Below are 19,792 nucleotides of genomic sequence, written 5' to 3' on the forward strand. Positions count from 1 at the left end.
TCCGATGACAATTCACGCACATTTTCCATTTGTTGCTGTTGTTATTTGTATTGTATACCTTCCTCTGTCCTCTGTTCCCGCCACCATGGGTGATGTTTGCTGAAATATATTGAATGTACATACATACATACATACATACATATGTAATGTCGTGTCGTGTGTTGGTTTATCCACGGGAATACCTAGTGTTGAGGTCTGGGGTCTGGGGATAGTCATGTTTGCGTCTGGTTTCTATTTTTAGTGCGCAAGTTTTATTTTTAGACAATCCGACGCACACGCACACGCACACGCACACGAATCACTGACAACTGCACACAGAGACAGAGACAGAGAGACAGAGCGAGAGAGAGAGACACACACGTGTGGAGCAGCAAACAACTTTAACTGGAAAAAAAAACGTACATATCACTGCAACTTGTTGCACTGCCACTGCCAGAGAGGGGGAGAGGGCGAGGCAGAGCAGCAGCAGCACCCCGAGGCGTCCCACGTTGCGGCTACGCGATATATATGTATGTTTCTTTTTTCGGTTACACAACATCGCGTCGTATGCAGACCTGTGCTATACCCTTGAAAAAAAAGAGTATTGGCAAGCCTAGAAGAAGGAAGAATCATACATGCAGATATTTGATCCGCCCTTGGAACTATCGTTCGTTATTCCTTCCTTAAAGTGTGCTCAAGTAGGGGACTTAAGCGGGATACCTACAAAGGGTATTTGCTTTTGTTCCGCAACGATCTCCATATATATTTCAGTGGCAGCGATCGCGTGTCAAGGGTATCGAATGCGTCGGTAGGCTACTTGGGCGTTGCGTTCTCTCTCTGGCTTGTTTGTTTGTTGATTACAACTAAGCTCTGCTCTGCTCTGCTCTCGCTCTCGCTCTCCCTCTCTCTCTGCATCTTGTGCTCGCGAGCAGCGCTCTCGCTGTCCCTCTCTTTGCTCTCGCACTCTGCCGCCGCGCCGCTCTTTGGGCTGTCGCTCTGTCCGCGTGCTTTTTTCCCCATTTCGTTAAACGTTTTATCACGTCCGTCGTCGACGTCGTCGTCGTCGTCGTCGTCGTCGTCGACGTCGTCTCCCTGTGCTGTTGCTCTTTTCTCATATTTTCCTTTGAAATGTGATTCTATTTTTAGAATCGAATTGCTCGCCCGCTCTCTTCTGCCTCTCGCTCTCTCGCTCTCTCGCTCTCTCTCTCTCTCTCTAGCCGTGTGTGTCTGTTATTCTTTGCTGCTCTCTGTTTACTTTATAAATATTTAAATTGTTGTCACGTACTAAGTTCTTAATAGGTTACGTTATGTGTTTATTTAACTCATTTTGATTAGAAGTCGAGAAAATACGAGAATATGTATACGGAAGAAGAAGAGCGCCACAAGCGCCGTACAAGTACGGAATAAACACATACTAGATATACTATATCCTATCCCTAACTACTGAGTAAACCTACCATCCACCCCCAGACTAACTGATTCCCGTTCAAAGTTCAACTTTGGAGTTTACTCCCCCCCCCCAACAGATGTTCAACCCAAAGTTCTTTGAAATTAAATGTTTACTCAAGTGCAATTAGGAAATAGAAATAATGGAAAATATAAACACTGACACAGGCACAGGCACTGGCACATCTAACATATTCTTAATTAAATAATTTTAAATGTCACACAAAGCATACGAAAACTAGAAATTCCAAATTTTTGCCTCGCCCCGACCCTCGCACAGCTGTGCAAAAATATTCAGGAACAAAAAATGTACCATTTCCATGGAGGAATATTTAAACATTTAATAAATGACTTGCAATAATGGAAATTGGAGCAATCGAATGGCATTCTTTAGATACTTTCTGATATTGCATACAAAGACCAAAAGGGAACGTTATATATAATATGTAGCATCCAGCATTTTACAAAATTTCCGATCACATTCGCGTCTTTCTGAGTCTGATCATAGATGATGGTAAAGCTTGGCGCCCTTTGAGCCCTTGACCCGACCTCTCGATCGGCAGGGCTTGAGCAGAGGAAGAAGAGCAGACACATTGGAGGAAGCAAAGTTGTAAGATAGGGATAAAAGGGAAAGACTTGGAGAGGATTAAGGGTTTTAATATCGAAACCGGAAGGATGCTCTACTTTGGATGCTCTTCCTTCCACATCGCCCATCGCTATCATCTCCCTACCTGTAGGAAACATCCCCTTGGCCCGCCTAGTAGCGAAAACGATACCCTAGCTATGACTTTTCTTAAAGAGTAGCTCTAATGATCGCTCTTCTGATCATTTCCAATAAGGAAGGACTTTGGATACGATGCCTGTGACGAATTTTCAGCATATTACTCGAGAATATCCACGTTTTTGTCTTAAACTTCCTTCGTTTTCTGCGTCATGCAGCAGCACCCCTCGGCCAGTTGGCATTTGTGCGCTTATGGCTCCCCCATACAGGTAATACTCGATTGGTGTTCGTTATTTTTTTATTGAAGGTCAGTTTGGAATTTTGAATTTGGAATTTGGAATTTGGTTAGAAGTCTGAAATCTTCGATTTGCCTATTTTGGAATTTTGACCAGATCAATTTTGGGGCTGAGCCCGTTCCCAGATGCCAGATGTCAGATGCAGACGGGCTGTGTACCAGGGTGGGGGGGGACACTGGGGCTCTGCAATGCTACGAGGCCACATAGTTCTTGGTGGGCTTTTTGAGGTCGCCCGCAATCTTCTTGATGGCCGGCGGAATATGCTTCGCCACTCCCGGCTGCGAGCTGAGGAACGAGATCTCGAAGAGGGCGGGACGGCTCGAGTAGACGTTGTGGAGCATGCTGATGAACCAGAAGAGCAGATCGTCCATGTTCTGGAGGGTGCACTGGGCGAAGACGGCACCCGCATCGCGGCCGTGCTGGTGGGAGTCGAAGAGGGCGACGATCGAGACCCGAAAATCGAAGGTCACCATCACCGTTCGACTGTCCGCAATGATGGCGGCGAACAGCTGGGTGGGTGCCACCTGGCCGATGGCCTGCTGGAAGACCTGCAGCGTGATCTGGAAGATGCGGGACAGCTGCATGGCCACGTTCCGGTTGTACATGGGACTGGAGGTGTCCGCCTCCATGTGCGTGTAGAACCACTCCTCCAGCCGGAAGTTGATCTTGTGCTGCGACCGGATGGCCGCAATCGCGTCCGGGATGTTCAGGTTGAGGTTGCGCACGTGCGGCGTGTTGGCCGAGATCACGTTGTGGTAGACCTTGTTGCCATCGTTCATGGCGTTGCCGAACAGCTCCAGGCCGCGCGGCGGCATGTTCGACACCCGGTGGTAGAACCGCTCCGCCTTGGACACCTTGTCGGCCAGGATCAGCGAGATGAGGGTGCACGAGTTGGTGCCGCTCTGCTGGAACTCCCCGAATCTCGACTGGCAGAAGTCGCGCGGGAACCACCAGATGTTCAGGTTGTCGATCTGCTCGTGTATGGCCATCTTGGTGCAGGACCTTCGTCTGTGTCCTCTTCTGGCAAGGCTTTTGGCGGCTTCGTCCACTCCTTCTTGTCTGCTCTCTTCTGGCACTCCTGCTCCTGCTGCTCCTGCTGCTGCTCTTGGCTCTCACATAGTATTCCCCATGTGGATTCACCCTTCAACAACAGCAGTACCTTGGACGTGCAACGTGCAACGTGCACGTGAATTACAACGCTGATGGCTTCTTCGCTTGCTCCGGCTCCTTCCTCGGCTCCTCCTCTCCAGTACACTCCAGGGGCGGCCACTCGGTCCTAGCCGAACATTGAATTTTGCGTGTCCTTTGCCGGTGGAGTAATCAGCGGGAAAAGATACAGATCTTCCGGAATCGAAAAAAAAACAAAAAAATTTCTAGACCAACAATTGACAAATAACGAACAAGATGTGAGATTTAGATACCGACTGGACGGGGAACCGATCTGCCAAATCGAGTGCCTTCACCGATTTGACAGAAAAGAAACGGGTATCGGGACTATCCGGGCTATCCATTTTCCATTTTCCATCAGACTAATGCTACTCCGCTCTAGATGAATCGGATTTATTCCAAGAGCTACAAAACCTTGAGTTCTGGCTTCTTTTGGACGTGTCTTTCATCCCCGATCCCCGAGTAATCCCAGACACCATCCTCAGGGACTTTCTTAGCTCTAAATGCTCTCTAAATGGAGTAGTATTCGGGGGGGATTAGTCATTTGTTTGCTTGCCGATTCGGCGGAACTGGAGGCCAGTCGCGGTCTCTGAGCCCCGTTAAGCTTTATTCTAGGAATGGGAACACTCTATTTTAAAACTGGCCTAAACGGAGATTCTTGGAAACGCGCTCTTCGCCGTGTGTCAAAATTCTGCGCAAATATTTATCAGTGGCGCCCAAAATTAGCCAAGGCCCGGGGCCAAGTAGTTCTAATTTTAAATTGCAACATTGGCAAAAAAAAACAAAAACAAAAAAAAACTAAAGAATAAACAACGGACGGACGGAAGGACGGAGGGAGGGAGGGACGGACGGACCAGCACGGGCGTTAAAGAAACAAAAATAAAATCGAGAAACAAATATGTGAAGTGTGTCGGAAATGCTAATTTATGGTGGCATGAGCGCTCTGGGGTGTTGATTGAGATTGAGATTGAAGAAGTGCTTGAAAGATTGCTGGAATGCCTGAATGGAGCGCCGTACAAGTTGCTCAAGAGTGCTCGATTTCCAAGAAATATTCCCGGAATTCCCCTTGGGATTTCTTTCACGAATAAAAGCCAGTAAATAATGTTTAATGAACTGAAGGGAGATATCCGAAGAATGGTAGCAACCTGCAGAAGCCCCGCATAGTGCCTATTCGGGAACACCTTTCAAGAACCTTTGCCACTACATTTCCCTACCATTTTAATATGAGTTTTCCTTTAGACTGTTGTGCATAGATGCAGGGTGTTCTTAGTACCCAAAAACGATTTATACTTATTTTTAAATTCAATGCTAAATTAGCCAAGTGAGTCTTTTGAACTTTTGGGGTTTTGACATTAAAGATATGTCAATCGGCTGCTAATATCGGGACCTACATTTATGAGGTTTCTACTTATTTACTTGTTAACAATTCTCATCTTCAGGTGCCGCAAATAAACGTTCCACAAAATGTCTGAAATGTGGCAATAAAAATTGCAAAATAAATATTTAGCCCACTGAAATGGGGCTCATTTGTTTGTACACTTCAGGCCTAATTAATACTTTAATGTATCGCTTTCCGTTGTTGTACATTCGTTAAAGTGAAACGTGGCGGTCTAAGGACGAGCTGAAACAATGGACGAACAGCAGCACTGTCCTGGCTCTATCGCTGCTCCACCACAGAGCCCGTACCGTAATCCATTTTGAATGGAATGCGCTTTCCTTCCATAACAAACAATCTGAACAATGCTGAGGCAAGCATCTGGAATGGGCTGCTGTCGGGGCGGGGGGTGGGATAATAGGAGGACAAGCAAATGCCAGGGACAAAATCAGGGATCCATCCATCCACCCATCCACCCACTAGCTCTCTCTCTCACTCTTTCACGGTAATACGATACGGTTAATACCTCAAACGAAATTGCATAATGTGGAAATCAACGCGTACGCGTGCCATAATTAATGATAACGAGCCATGGCATGCCATGCAGTCGGAAGCGAGTCCCCCCCCCACCCCACCGCACCCCACCTGAGGAGGGGATAGATTCCTCTAAGCCGATAGCTGGATGGGTGGCTGGGGTGCCATACTGGGGGGAACGGACGGCAGGGGCAGCCCAAAAGGATTTCATTTGGAGTTCTCTTGGCAATTCCCAGATTTTTATCGTGTTTTTTTTCCTTTTCTTATCTGGCGTGTGTGGACTGTGGGCTGTGAAAGCCAAGGCCATCGGCAACAGTTGACATTTGACTTCAGCTCTAGCGCCCAGCTCCTAACACCATTTCGTTGGCCATCCACTTGTCGTTCAGGAGAAAAGTCCAGTGCAGACTCTCCTACTGTTTGTGTCGGCTTCAAAGGCACGTGTAATACCCTGAGCCAACGGGTAATTGCATTTTCCCAGAAGCGACAAAGAGCTTGTAGGAAATATCCTACAGAACGCGAAATTCCTGGCTTAAAAATGTGCACTAAGTTGCTGTTCTTGGAAGGGACAGACATTTAGGGTCTTATCCGTTCACCTTCTATAACAGCGTGGAGCAGGAGCAGTCCAGAAACAAACCACAAGCAAAATAACGTTTATCCCCTACACGCAATGCATGTTGTTTCGAGCTTCCATGTGCCGCGTCGTGGGTGAGCGACGAGAGCTTTTGGAAGGTTAGGAGCAGTCGAGGAACAAACCACAAGCAAAATAACGTTTATCCCCTACACGCAATGCATTTTGTTTCGAGCTTTCATGGGCAGGGAGAAAGGGAAACGCTAGAGAAGGGTATTACCCCTTTCGATCTTCGACAAGGAACAGACTTTCTCTCCGACTTGGTTTTGTTTTTGTGTTTGTGTTTGTCTTTGTCAAACATGCACTTCATCATGCACCAGAAGTGCCAGTGATGGAGTCCTCGGACTGGGATTGAATTGCATCCGCACTTAACTCTGGATATCCTTCCTCCGCTCATGTGCATGTGTTTGCTTGTGTCCCTCTCGTTGCAGTGTGAGAATCTGTTGGGACCCATAGGCGTCGCGCTGAACGGCCCCGGCCTAAGGGGCCATGACGCGTTGGCCCTTTAATCTACTACTCTTGCTGTCGGTGGCAGTGCGCGACTGTAGCAATCATCGCACCGTCCTCACAGTTGGCTATCTGACGGCTCTCACTGGCGAGCTCAAGACGCGTCAGGGCTTGGCCATATCCGGTGCGCTGACGATGGCCCTGGATGAGGTAAGACTCCCTAATTGGCGGCTCCGTGCAACTGAGTCCGTAATAATCCATTCGTAACTTCCGTCGTCGTGCAAAGGTCAACAAGGATCCGAATCTGCTGCCAAATGTGACGCTCGACCTGCGCTGGAATGACACCAAGGGTGATACGGTATTGGCCACCAAAGCCATTACCGAAATGATATGCGATGGCATTGCCACCATATTCGGGCCGGAGGGTCCTTGTTATGTGGAGGCCATCGTGTCGCAGAGTCGCAACATTCCAATGATATCCTATGTAAGTTTATTCCCGATTTATGCAGCCACAGACAATTTCATGCATCGCCTTTTTTGTTCGCAGAAATGCGCAGAGTACCGTGCATCCGCCATACCGACGTTCGCCCGCACGGAACCGCCAGACACGCAGGTGAGTGGTGACCCAGGAGGGGTGGGGGTTGCAACAGGTGGGAGGGACTTGCCCTGAATCATTCGCCAAACAGGACGGGGGATTATCCTCGAGTGAGGGAGAACAGCCACAAGGATGTGGCACTAAGACAAAGGTCATGACCCCCTGCCTGCACGACCCCCTGGAGCGCACTTTGCTCTTTTTGGAGCCCACTGGAGCATACATACTCGTCTCTTTGCAGGTCGTCAAATCGCTGCTCGCCTTGTTGCGCTACTATGCCTGGAACAAGTTCTCCATCCTGTACGAGGACGTCTGGGGCCCGGTGGCGGACTTGCTCAAGGATCAGGCCACCAAGCGGAACATGACGATCAACCACAAGCAGTCGTTCATCGACAATCGGGCCAAATGCTGCGAACTGGGGCTCGATTGCTGTCGCTCCGGCTATTGGTATCAGGTAGGTTCGAAATATGCACAGGAGAGTCGAAACACTCAAGGCTCAAGCTCTCTCGTTGTATCGTTTACAGCTGGTGCAGAATACGATGAACCGCACGAGGATCTACGTGTTTCTGGGTGCCGCCAACAGCCTGGTGGACTTTATGAGCTCCATGGAGACGGCCGGACTGTTTGCGCGCGGCGAATACATGGTGATCTTTGTGGACATGATGGTGTACTCGGAACGGTAAGGGATCGCCTCGATCATTGATTGTACAGATTGAACCAATTTTGGCTTTGGCTTTTCACTGCAGTGAGGCAGAGAAGTACTTGCGGAAAGTGGATCAAATCGATCTCATGTCCAACTGCCACAGCACCGAGAAGTTCAACCAGCTGGCACGCAGTCTGCTCGTCGTGGCCTCCACGCCGCCGACCAAAGGCTATGAGAAGTTCACAGAACGCGTGCGGACCTACAGCTCGATGCCGCCGTTCAACTTTGAGATACCCAAACTGTTTTCCCAGAGTAAATTTAGCAAGGTAATCGATTGAATGATCCGTGTTATTGGAACATACTTCTGCCATGTGTGTGTGATGTGTCTTGCAGTTCATATCGATCTATGCCGCCTATCTGTACGATTCGGTGAAACTGTATGCCTGGGCTGTGGACAAAATGCTGCGCCAGGAGACGCGTGTGCTCACCGACGAGGTGATCTTCGATGTGGCCAGCAATGGGACCCGTGTCATCGATACCATCATCAAGAATCGTACTTATATGAGTGAGTTCCCGTCCCGCCAATCCCTTCATTCTTGCTGATCGTCTTTGTCTGTATCCAACATACAGGCGTCACTGGGTCCACGATCAAGATCGATCGTTATGGCGACTCGGAGGGGAACTTCTCAGTGCTGGCCTACAAGCCCCACAAATGGAACAACTCGAACGGAGTGATATGCCACTACCACATGGTGCCCGTGGCGTATTTCCATCAAGGCGAAGAACTTCCAGTGAGTGAGTCGTCTTCTCTTTTTTAGTTTGCCTTTTGCCTTTCGCCTTTTGCTATTCGCCTTTTGCTATTCGCCTTTTGCCTTTGACTTTCCACTTTCCAATTTCCACTTTTGACTTTGAGTTGGTTCCTGCACGTGTCCCCCAAAAGGGAAATCCATCTGTACTCACGTGTATCTATCGCTTGTCCATCGTTTCTGTAGGAATACAAACTGATCAACGGCTCTATAGACTGGCCCTCTGGCGGCGAGAAGCCCACGGATGAGCCCATGTGCGGGTTTGCCAACGAACTGTGCAAAAAGGACGACACACACTATACCTCCACAGTGGCTGCCGTGGTGCTGGGGGTGCTGCTCTTCTGCTCTGGCGTGATCACCATGAGCATCTATCGCAAGTGGAAGATTGAGCTGGAGATCGAGGGTTTGCTGTGGAAGATCGATCCAAACGAAATCAAGGGCTACTCCGGCAACGAGATTGTCTCCTCGCCCAGCAAGGTAGGTGGTCGATCCTTTCTTTGAGCCCCCACTGAACTCTCTTCTCCGATTCTCCTCCGCCCGTGTGCAGGTCAGTTTGATGAGCGCCCAGAGCTATGGCTCACGCTGGACAAATCAGTTTGTGACCTCCACGGGTCGCCTACGCGGCGCAGTGGTGCGCATCAAAGAATTGAAGTTCCCGCGCAAGCGGGACATCTCCAGGGAGATCATGAAGGAGATGCGTTTGCTGCGCGAGCTGCGACACGACAATATCAACAGCTTCATTGGCGCCTCTGTGGAGCCGACGCGCATCCTGCTAGTCACCGATTACTGCGCCAAGGGCAGTCTGTACGATATCATCGAGAACGAAGACATCAAATTGGACGATCTGTTCATTGCCTCACTCATCCATGACCTCATCAAGGTAACTAGAACAGAGACAGAGGCCAGGCCAGTACTAATGCTTTTCTTTGCGCTGTCCAGGGCATGATCTACATCCACAATTCCCAATTGATCTATCATGGCAATCTCAAATCCTCGAATTGTGTGGTCACCTCGCGCTGGATGCTGCAAGTCACCGACTTTGGGCTGCACGAGCTGCGCCAGTGCGCCGAGAACGAGTCGATTGGGGAGCATCAGCATTACCGAAGTGAGTATCCAGTATCCAGTCATCCCGTCATTCCTCTGGCGTTCAGCTGCTCTAATCCGAAACCGAATCCTCTCATTGTGCAGATCAACTGTGGCGCGCACCGGAACTGCTGCGGAATCATATCCATGGCAGCCAGAAGGGCGATGTCTATGCGTTTGCCATCATCATGTACGAGATATTTAGTCGTAAGGGTCCGTTCGGACAAACCATTTTAGAACCAAAGGATATTGTGGACTTTGTTAAGAAGCTGCCGCTCAATGGCCAGGAGCCGTTTCGGCCGGAGGTCGAGTCCATAATAGAGGCCGAATCCTGTCCGGATTATGTGCTGGCCTGCATCAAGGACTGCTGGGCCGAGGAGCCCGAAGAGCGGCCCGAATTCAGTGCCATACGGTAGGGTTCTCACTATCTCTCTCTGTCCCTCTCTCTGTCCCTCTCTCTGTCCCTCTCTCTCTCTCTCTCTCTCTAGAATTTATAGTAATTTCAAATAAAATGTTAATTTAGAAATCGCTTGAAGAAGATGCGCGGCGGTAAAACCAAAAACATCATGGACCAAATGATGGAAATGATGGAGAAGTATGCCAACAACCTGGAGGACATTGTCACCGAGCGCACACGTCTGCTGTGCGAGGAGAAGCTCAAGACAGAGGATCTGCTGCATCGCATGTTGCCCCAGTCGGTGGCCGAGAAGCTGACCATGGGTCAGGGCGTTGAGCCGGTGTCCTATGATTTGGTAGGAACAAAGATCAAGCCGTAAAGACTGCCTCCCTCACACTCATGTACTCTGTTTGCCTCTCCTTCAGGTAACGATCTATTTCAGCGACATTGTCGGCTTCACGGCCATGTCAGCGGAGAGCACACCGCTGCAGGTGGTTAACTTTCTGAATGATCTCTACACGGTGTTCGATCGCATCATTCGCGGCTATGATGTGTACAAGGTGGAGACCATAGGCGATGCCTACATGGTGGTAAGTGCACTCCAGCTCCAGCTCCAGCACAGCTCTAGCTCTGTATGGGTCACTCATTGATTTTCTTTGTGTTGGCGGCAGGTCTCTGGTCTCCCCATTAAGAATGGGGATCGTCATGCGGGCGAGATAGCTTCGATGGCTCTGGAGCTGCTGCAGGCGGTGAAACAGCATCGCATCGCCCATCGTCCGAACGAGACGCTAAAGCTGAGAATCGGAATGCATACGGGCCCCGTGGTGGCCGGCGTCGTGGGCCTCACGATGCCGAGGTACTGCCTCTTTGGCGACACCGTCAACACGGCCTCACGAATGGAGAGCAATGGCGAGGCGCTGAAGATACACATTTCCAACAAGTGTAAGCTGGCGCTGGACAAACTCGGAGGCGGCTACATCACCGAGAAGCGTGGCCTGGTCAATATGAAGGGAAAGGGCGATGTGATCACCTGGTGGCTGACGGGGGCCAACGATAATGCGATACAGAAGAAGCCCGTGGACATGATGGACATGCCGCCCCTGTTCTCCCGTCCGAGGAAGAGTCCGAAGCTGAACTCCGACTCCAGGCAGCCAAGTATTCAGGCCATGCACTTCTGCGGGACAGGATCGAGGCGTCAGAGCAGTGTGCCAAGGCCGGCGGATGTCGAGTCCACGTACAGCCTGCAGGGGTCCGTGAGGGAGTCGCCGCGAGTCAGCAAGAGGGACAGGGACAGGGAGCGACCCGTCAATGGACTGGGTGGAGCACACTTTGTGGGCGGAGCACTCCTGGAGTCGGCTCTGGCCTCGCTCAGCACGCTGAATCATTCCGAAACAAATGAAACGAACTGTGATATGGATGGAGGAGTAGGAGGAGCGAGTCTAGTACGCCAGCCAAACGCTCTGCACAAGCCCCTGGCCATGGTGCGGCCCCACCGGATCATCAGTGCCGCCCAGCTGCCCCTCGGGGAGGACGACGACGCCGACGGCACCACCGTCTCCCAGATGGACGTGGAGATGCTCCTGAGGGAATCTCGCTCCCTGGATCCCATGCCGTGGCAGCATCTACGCAAGCGGCACGAGAGGGTCAAGCTGCCACCCTCCAAGCTGTCCAAAAACAATTCGCGATCCCTGGACACGGGAGTGTCGCTGATCAGCGGCAACCAGAACGGCGATGCCGAGGGGAGCCAACTGGAGATCGACGACGACATGTCCGCCAACCCAGTGGATGCCAACGATAGCTACGACGATGAGCTGGGCCTGCTCATGCGACACGACAACGGCCAGCTGCCCACGCTCCGCTACTCCGGCAGCTTCCCCAATGCCAATGCCCACGCCCATGGCCAGATCAGCATCGTTCCCACCGGCGGCAGCTCCAGCCGACGGCGCACCAGCAATGTCTCCAGCGGCAGCTGTGCCAAGCATCTGAACAACAACTGCAACGGCGGCATGAATATCGAGGACGATCTGGAGTCTCCCCTGCTGCAGCGCCAGGCCTCGCTCTCTGTGCCCCCCGAGGAAATGTTGGCGCATAACAAGCGCTGGCACTCGCTGGAGCACATGGAGCCGGGCGGTGCCGGGCACGGGAACAGTGTCAGCTATGCGGCGGACATCGATGGCCCTGTCAGTGGCTTGGACATCTTGGGCGGCTCCTCCTCCAATCAGCGTCCCAGAGGTGTCGGTGGCACAGGCGGCGGAGCCACCAAGTTGGGCAACTGGATGGCCAATTTCTTCAAGGGCAATGGAGTGCGCAGCGGGGAGGCTAGGCGAGTGGGAATCCTGCCCACCGGTGTGCAAGGAGTAAGAGCTGGATTCACGGATATGACGGCAGCGGCAGCAGCCGGAGCCCGAGATCGTGAGAGTATAGTGTAGAGAGTAGGATCTAAGAGGATAGCAAGATAGCAGGATAGCAGAATGGAAGGATAGTAAGTTGGAGGTGAAAAAGTTACTCAGGAACCGTGTCGAGCAGGAAACGATCGTCTTTTGGCTTATTTCTTCGTTTTATGTATTGTAGTTTGTATCGATCGAACCGGTTTGTGTGTCTGTGTTTGGAGACTGGAGATGATCCATATACATACAAACCTCTTTACCTCGAAATCGCTGGATTATCTAAAGCTTGTCGATGTAAAATGGGATTCAAAGTATATATTTTTGTGTAATTCTTGCAATTTCGAGGATTTAGAGGAATGATTAAGCATTGCATATTGTATACATATGTATGTATTTGAAAACTCTACCCTACATATAAATATTGGAGAAGCCGAAAAAACCGTCTAGTCACAAGGTCTTCAGACTAGTTATTGTTTTATAATATATATAAATATATATACTATATTATACACACACCCACACATCTAAATGTACGTTTGTAAATGTAACACAACACACATACACACACACACACATATTTATATGAAGAATCAAAAACAAAAACAAATATTTGATGTAAATGTAATTGAAAATGTTTGCTTTTCTATACAAAATGCGATGCAGCTTAATGGAAAACTAGTTAATTTATGTATTTCGAAAATCAAAAGAGGAAAAATTAATGTATCAATGTTTTTTTGCTAGTATGTAATTAAGTGCGTGTGATTGTACGTAATGTTTAAGTCCTTAACACTAAACGCATAATTTTAATTAATTAATTATGAACGAGAATTGTGAGAAGAGTTGCGAAAAAAGGCCCGATATGAGGTGTTTTTAGCCTAAATGTATGTATGTATATTTTTAAAAGAAATTTGTTAAATTTGCCATATATAAATACAAAGAAAACAAGAAAGGAAGGCTATTTTTCGGTGCAAAGCATTTAATACTCTTTGCATAATTCAAATTTGCAGTCTGGCGCCCTCTGTGCCCGCCATATATGTACATATATTTGTAAGTTACGCATTAGAGGTAAGTGTCTCTGCAAGTGAACTATCGATTGGACTATCGATGGTGCATTATTCCGTTCCCGTTAGATTTGTATGGAAAAAAATCAGTTGAAATACCCATTGGAAAAAGAATATTATAGATTGATGAAATGCTTGTTACCCCAGGCTCCAATGAATGCAAAGATACAAAATCGAATTAAATGCATGAAAAGGTAAAAAACATGTCAATCTGGGAAAAAGACATTATTAATTAGATTTCAAAGAAGCTTGGAAAACAGTATTTTAACATTAATTAAAGGGAATAGGGTATATAAATGTCTATACTCCATAAATGTAGTTGATGTGTTGCAAATGTGTAGTTATTTTGTAGCTACCTTTAAAAAAATTTGAATTTTCATTGAACTTTTTTGTTCAAGTTTTCTTTTATAAACTTTCCAATAAAAGCAAGTATTTAGAATAAGTTAGTTAAGTAGAAAATTGATTCGTTAATCATATAAAACTATCTGGGCAAAACTTAAGGTTTTAGTTAGCTAGAATTTTTCTATGGAATCTCTAAATTGAGCAATATGAACGACTATCCTCTTTAGATTTTTTTGTTTTGACCTATTTCGCTAAAACCTTTTTTTACGCAAAATGCAATAAAAGCAGGTGTTTAAAATAAATCAAACAGTTAGAAAATAGATTCACTAATCGAATAAAATTAAGTGGGCATTGCTAAATGTTCTATATAGCTATTAATATACGATGGAATATCAAAAACGAGGAATTTGTACAACGGAACTTGAGCTCGTCAGTATATTTACGGTATATTTTTAAAGTAAGGCGGTATATGTTGGTATATTTCTGGGGGTCCATCTTATCGACAGTCCGCGATAAACAAAGCAATTTCATATCTCTCGCTATTTTTGGGTATTTAATATTATTTCGGTCGAATAAGTCGCGCATTTAGTTACTATACATTCTCTTGATCCCCTTCCCCGTCTGCTTGTTGCGCTTGTGTAGATTCTTCCTTTGCATGTTGACCTGGACGACAAGCAAAGGAAAGTTTTTACACGCAGAACAACAACGCACGCCCCGCGACCCTCGCGACGCAGCCAGTGCAATACATTGAAATGCAAAACTACGGCGTTGGAGCCGCAGCCGCGACAGCAGCAGCAGCTCCAGCCGTCAAACGCCGTACGGACAGCTATGAGGCTGCCCAGCATCACCCCCAATCGCCCGAGAGCGATGAGGACTACGTGAACACCAGGACACTGCACCGACAGGCGCACCTCCAATCCACACCAGTGGCCCCCGTTGTACCCATGCCCGCTGTGCCCACCACTGCTGACGGTCCCATTTCTGTGGAGGGTCATGTGGAGCAGCCAGAGTTCTCGGGGCCTACGTCTTCCGCCTCCTCCTATCATGAAGAACGCATGAGACGAAAGCTGCAGTTTTACTTCATGAATCCCATCGAGAAGTGGCAGGCGAGGCGCAAATTCCCCTACAAGTTTGTCGTGCAGGTGAGTGACTCGACACTGGAGATCCGCCTCATATTGTAGCTTAATTGGCAATTGTCTCGTGATGCCTCTTCCGCAATGTGGAATTGTGACTGGGGGGCGGGCGGAACTGTGTGTGACACATGTTTTGCTAAATTTACAGTCGCTTTTTAATCAGGGCTTTCGAGCTTTGTGTTTACTTAGTTTTTCAGCCTGTAACACAAAAGGTCCAACTCGAGCATAGTCAACATTTAGACACTTAAGCATTCTGCTTGCATTGTTAAGCCCTCTTCGCTTATCGACGCCTTATCTGAAAGGTCTACTAACTAAATATAGGACATACATACATACGTATGTACATACATAGTGTGCGCAATAAACTTGAAAAAATATCTTACGTTTTACTGCTAGACGTACCCGTCCACACGTTCGCATATGTATGCACAATTTAGAAAATTATTCAATAGTCTAATAAATGATAGCTTTTTGGGGGTTTTTTTTGATGATTAATTCGAAATTGGGCTGTGAACTGAACTTGTCGGGAACTCCATTGTCCCGACATTGCTTAGTAGTCGTGGTAGAAGCTGATTTGTCTATAGATACAAGGAAAACATGATAGGGTTCTTAGATCATTGAACGCCCGTATCTGTGTTCTCAAAAGAAATGCATACATACTCGTACATATAGCAACGACCACACACTTTAATTAGATTAAGCAAACACTCCCACTGATTTGCGCATATGAATCCCCCTCCTTTCTACAGATTGTGAAGATCTTTCTGGTGACGATGCAGCTGTGCCTTTTTGCCCACTCGCGGTACAACCACATCAACTATACGGGGGACAACCGATTTGCCTTCTCGCACCTGTTCCTGAGGGGCTGGGACTCGTCGCGTGAGGTTGAGAGCTATCCACCTGCGGTCGGTCCCTTCGCCTTGTATTTGAAATCGGAATTCTATGACACAGTGCAGTATGCAGTCAACGGATATGCCAATGTGAGCCGATCGATTGGCCCGTACGACTATCCTACGCACAACAATACAATGCCGGCGTTGAAGCTGTGTCTGCAGAACTATCGAGAGGGCACCATATTTGGTTTCAACGAGTCCTACATCTTTGATCCCCACATCGACGAGGTGTGCGAATCGCTGCCACCGAACGTGACCAGCATCGGAGTGGAGAACTATCTTAGGCAGCGCGGAGTAGAGGTCAATTTCGCGTCTCTGGTGTCGGCACAGCTGACGTTTAAGATCAAGACTGTGAACTTCAAGGCCAATGGTGGACCCTTGTCGGCTCCAGATTGCTTTAGGTTCGACATAGCCATACTGTTCAACAACCGGGACCATGACGGCCAGATGTTGTTGTCGCTGGATGCCGAGGCCACGCGATTGAAGTGCCATGGAGCTACCGATTTCATATCGGAGGCGAACTTCGACTCCATGCTAAGGAGCGTGCTCAATATATTTGTCCTTCTAACCTGCGCCTTATCCTTTGCCCTGTGCACGAGGGCCTTGTGGAGAGCATACCTTCTGAGATGCACGACTGTCAACTTTTTCCGGTCGCATTTTGGCAAGGACTTAAGCTTCGACGGTCGTCTGGAGTTCGTCAACTTTTGGTGAGTCTGAAAATGTAATAACTTAAAAGAACATCTCATTTATTTCATTTATATTTTGCTAGGTACATTATGATCATTTTCAATGATATCCTGCTTATCATTGGGTCTGCTCTTAAAGAGCAGATCGAAGGACGCTACTTGGTTGTGGATCAATGGGATACCTGCTCCCTGTTCCTTGGCATCGGAAATCTGCTTGTGTGGTTTGGAGTGCTGCGGTATCTGGGATTCTTCAAGACCTACAATGTGGTAATTCTCACGCTAAAGAAAGCGGCTCCAAAGATTCTGCGATTCCTGATTGCCGCCCTGCTGATCTATGCTGGATTTGTCTTCTGCGGCTGGCTTATTCTGGGACCCTACCACATGAAGTTCCGCTCGCTGGCCACCACCTCTGAGTGTTTGTTTGCGCTTATCAATGGCGACGATATGTTTGCCACCTTTGCCACCCTGTCGAGCAAGGCCACCTGGTTGTGGTGGTTCTGTCAGATCTACCTGTACTCCTTTATATCGCTCTACATTTATGTAGTGCTGTCTCTGTTTATTGCCGTCATTATGGATGCCTACGATACGATTAAGGCGTATTACAAGGATGGCTTCCCAACCACCGATCTCAAGGCATTTGTTGGCACCCGCACCGCCGAGGACATCAGCTCTGGCGTCTTCATGTCCGATCTGGATGACTTTGACCAGACGAGCTTCGTGGATATTGTGAGGAGCATTTGCTGCTGCGGCTGCTGCAGACGCGAGCAGGAGCCCGTCCAGCCCAACAGCGGCTACACCAGCCTCTCGAGTATTATGAAATAACTGGGTGCGCCATAGATAGTTTGGAATCATTAAAATGTTTTTTTTTTGTTGTTTTTGTAGTTAGTCTGTCATCAGCTTTATGTGTGTAGTGGCGTGTTAAAACTGTTATTAGCTTTTTGTATTAATTTGTTAATTGCCAAAGCACTTTAACCGAGAGAAACCCTAACGTACGTACCTTTAAGAGTTTCCAACAAACAGCGGCTCAGAATCAGCTTTGACCAGGGAAACGCGCCAGTTGGCAATGCAACTGTTTGCATTTGTAATGAACGATATTATGTGTATACTGTGTGTGATATAAGTCAGAACCAGAATCAGAATCAAAACCAGAACCAGAACCAGAGAACAATAGAAATTAAAGTATGAGAGCTATTTTTGCCGGGAATATGGACATGGATCAAGTCCATGGGAACAATTGCATCCGAAACGAGTTTACGTACAAATATGAAATATGAGTCACTGCATATAAATGCCTAACATTAATAATACAGAAACCCTAGGTACCTAAGTATCCAATAGGTAATTTTTTTTATGTTTACGATGAAAAGTTTGTATGAATAACCAAAATGTCCTCTGTAAACTGTATACAGAAATTACAATAAAGAAAGAAAAGTAACGAAAAAGGTGCCAGTCGATTGACAGGACTCCCCCGGTCACGAAATGACATGCCACGCCCCGATTGGCTGCCTTTATGTTGAGATATAGCTTACAGAGAAAACCAGTATTTGCATGATGTGTAAATCCAGATCTTCGGAAGGCTATATCTCGGGAAAATACGACCAGATCGGTGGAGGACCTACTCTCCCAGGATCGTGAGGACCCAGCCTGTCGAAGGGCATCAAAATCTCGACCTCGAAAATGAGGCCGATTTTTGGCAAATTGGATGATGTAACCATCATGAATTTTGGCGAAAATCGTGATGGAATGGATATCCTTTTTTCTGGTGCCAATCGGTTGGCAGGACTCTCCCGGTCACGAAATGACATGCCACGCCTCGATCGGCTGCCGTTTAGCAGAGATATAGCTTGCAGAAAAAAACCAGTATTTTCATGATGTGCAATTCCAACATTTCGGAAGGCTATAGCTCAGCTAAACGGGGCCAGATCGGCGAAGGACCTAGTCTCCCAGGATCGTGGGGATCCAGCCTGTCGATTGGCACCAAAATCTCGACCACGAAAATGAGGCCGATTTTTGGCAAATTGGATGATGTAACCATCATGATTTTTTGCGAAAATCGTGATGGAATGGATATCCTTTTTTCTGGTGCCAATCGGTTGGCAGGACCCTCCTGATTACAAAAAGACATGCCACGCCCCGATCGGCTTCCGTATAGCTGAGATATGGCTTACAGAAAAAACCAGTATTTGCATGGTGTGCAAATCCAAATCTTCGGAAGGCTATATCTCAACTAAACGGGGCCAGATCGGCGAAGGACCTAGTCTCCCAGGATCGTGGGGATCCAGCCTGTCGATTGTGATGGAATGGATATCCTTTTTTCTGGTGCCAATCGGTTGGCAGGACTCTCCCGGTCACGAAATGACATGCCACGCCTCGATCGGCTGCCGTTTAGCAGAGATATAGCTTACAGAAGAAAACCAGTATTTGCATGGTGTGCAAATCCAAATCTTGGGAAGGCTATAGCTTAGCTAAACGGGGCCAGATCGGCGAAGGACCTAGTCTCCCAGGATCGTGGGGATCCAGCCTGTCGATTGGCACCAAAATCTCGACCACGAAAATGAGGCCGATTTTTGGCAAATTGGATGATGTAACCATCATGATTTTTTGCGAAAATCGTGATGGAATGGATATCCTTTTTTCTGGTGCCAATCGGTTGGCAGGACTCTCCCGGTCACGAAATGACATGCCACGCCTCGATCGGCTGCCGTTTAGCAGAGATATAGCTTGCAGAAAAAAACCAGTATTTTCATGGTGTGCAAATCCAAATCTTCGGAAGGCTATATCTCAACTAAACGGGGCCAGATCGGCGAAGGACCTAGTCTCCCAGGATCGTGGGGATCCAGCCTGTCGATTGGCACCAAAATCTCGACCACGAAAATGAGGCCGATTTTTGGCAAATTGGATGATGTAACCATCATGATTTTTTGCGAAAATCGTGATGGAATGGATATCCTTTTTTCTGGTGCCAATCGGTTGGCAGGACTCTCCCGGTCACGAAATGACATGCCACGCCTCGATCGGCTGCCGTTTAGCAGAGATATAGCTTGCAGAAAAAAACCAGTATTTTCATGATGTGCAAATCCAACATTTCGGAAGGCTATAGCTCAGCTAAACGGGGCCAGATCGGCGAAGGACCTCATCATGATTTTTTGCGAAAATCGTGATGGAATGGATATCCT

The 19,792-nt window shown here is 47.9% G+C and overlaps 3 protein-coding genes across 10 annotated transcripts in view; 2 read left to right on the plus strand and 1 right to left on the minus strand.

Moving 5' to 3' along the window:
- LOC6900273 (receptor-type guanylate cyclase Gyc76C) overlaps positions 1 to 13,446 on the plus strand; it is a 38,189-nt gene extending 24,743 nt beyond the window's left edge. For 7 of the 8 annotated variants that reach the window (XM_033381901.1, XM_033381904.1, XM_033381900.1 and 4 more), the window contains 15 exons: positions 6,578 to 6,803; positions 6,880 to 7,077; positions 7,141 to 7,206; positions 7,427 to 7,639; positions 7,710 to 7,864; positions 7,932 to 8,154; positions 8,222 to 8,393; positions 8,459 to 8,619; positions 8,821 to 9,111; positions 9,182 to 9,514; positions 9,574 to 9,739; positions 9,823 to 10,129; positions 10,241 to 10,469; positions 10,540 to 10,704; positions 10,786 to 13,446. In XM_033381901.1, the coding sequence (XP_033237792.1) occupies positions 6,636 to 6,803; positions 6,880 to 7,077; positions 7,141 to 7,206; positions 7,427 to 7,639; positions 7,710 to 7,864; positions 7,932 to 8,154; positions 8,222 to 8,393; positions 8,459 to 8,619; positions 8,821 to 9,111; positions 9,182 to 9,514; positions 9,574 to 9,739; positions 9,823 to 10,129; positions 10,241 to 10,469; positions 10,540 to 10,704; positions 10,786 to 12,543 (4,605 nt within the window). In that variant the 5' untranslated portion in view covers positions 6,578 to 6,635 and the 3' untranslated portion in view covers positions 12,544 to 13,446. Of the gene's footprint in view, positions 1 to 6,577; positions 6,804 to 6,879; positions 7,078 to 7,140; positions 7,207 to 7,426; positions 7,640 to 7,709; positions 7,865 to 7,931; positions 8,155 to 8,221; positions 8,394 to 8,458; positions 8,624 to 8,820; positions 9,112 to 9,181; positions 9,515 to 9,573; positions 9,740 to 9,822; positions 10,130 to 10,240; positions 10,470 to 10,539; positions 10,705 to 10,785 lie in introns of those variants that run through there. The other variant, XM_015188566.2, reaches the window with a different exon arrangement.
- On the minus strand, positions 2,427 to 3,900 carry LOC4812277 (uncharacterized). Its single transcript, XM_001352937.4, has one exon. The coding sequence runs from the start codon at positions 3,429 to 3,431 to the stop codon at positions 2,634 to 2,636; it is 798 nt and encodes a 265-aa protein (XP_001352973.2). The 5' UTR covers positions 3,432 to 3,900; the 3' UTR covers positions 2,427 to 2,633.
- Positions 13,447 to 14,367: 921 nt separating the features above from the next.
- Positions 14,368 to 18,051, plus strand: Trpml (Transient receptor potential cation channel, mucolipin). The gene is made up of 3 exons (XM_001352936.4): positions 14,368 to 15,046; positions 15,787 to 16,637; positions 16,700 to 18,051. Exons 1-3 carry the CDS (start codon positions 14,657 to 14,659, stop codon positions 17,436 to 17,438), a joined length of 1,980 nt encoding a protein of 659 aa, XP_001352972.2. The 5' UTR covers positions 14,368 to 14,656; the 3' UTR covers positions 17,439 to 18,051.
- Positions 18,052 to 19,792: the final 1,741 nt, after the last annotated feature.

This window comes from Drosophila pseudoobscura, chromosome X (genome assembly GCF_009870125.1).
Source record: "Drosophila pseudoobscura strain MV-25-SWS-2005 chromosome X, UCI_Dpse_MV25, whole genome shotgun sequence".
Lineage (NCBI taxonomy): Eukaryota > Metazoa > Arthropoda > Insecta > Diptera > Drosophilidae > Drosophila > Drosophila pseudoobscura.

Coding starts and splice junctions, on each gene's coding strand:
- LOC4812277 (XM_001352937.4), bottom strand. CDS start 3,431: ATGGCCATACACGAGCAGATCGACAACCTGAACATCTGGTGGTTCCCG.
- Trpml (XM_001352936.4), top strand. CDS start 14,657: ATGCAAAACTACGGCGTTGGAGCCGCAGCCGCGACAGCAGCAGCAGCT. Junction 15,047..15,786: donor CCTACAAGTTTGTCGTGCAG/GTGAGTGACTCG, acceptor TCCTTTCTACAG/ATTGTGAAGATCTTTCTGGT. Junction 16,638..16,699: donor CTGGAGTTCGTCAACTTTTG/GTGAGTCTGAAA, acceptor ATATTTTGCTAG/GTACATTATGATCATTTTCA.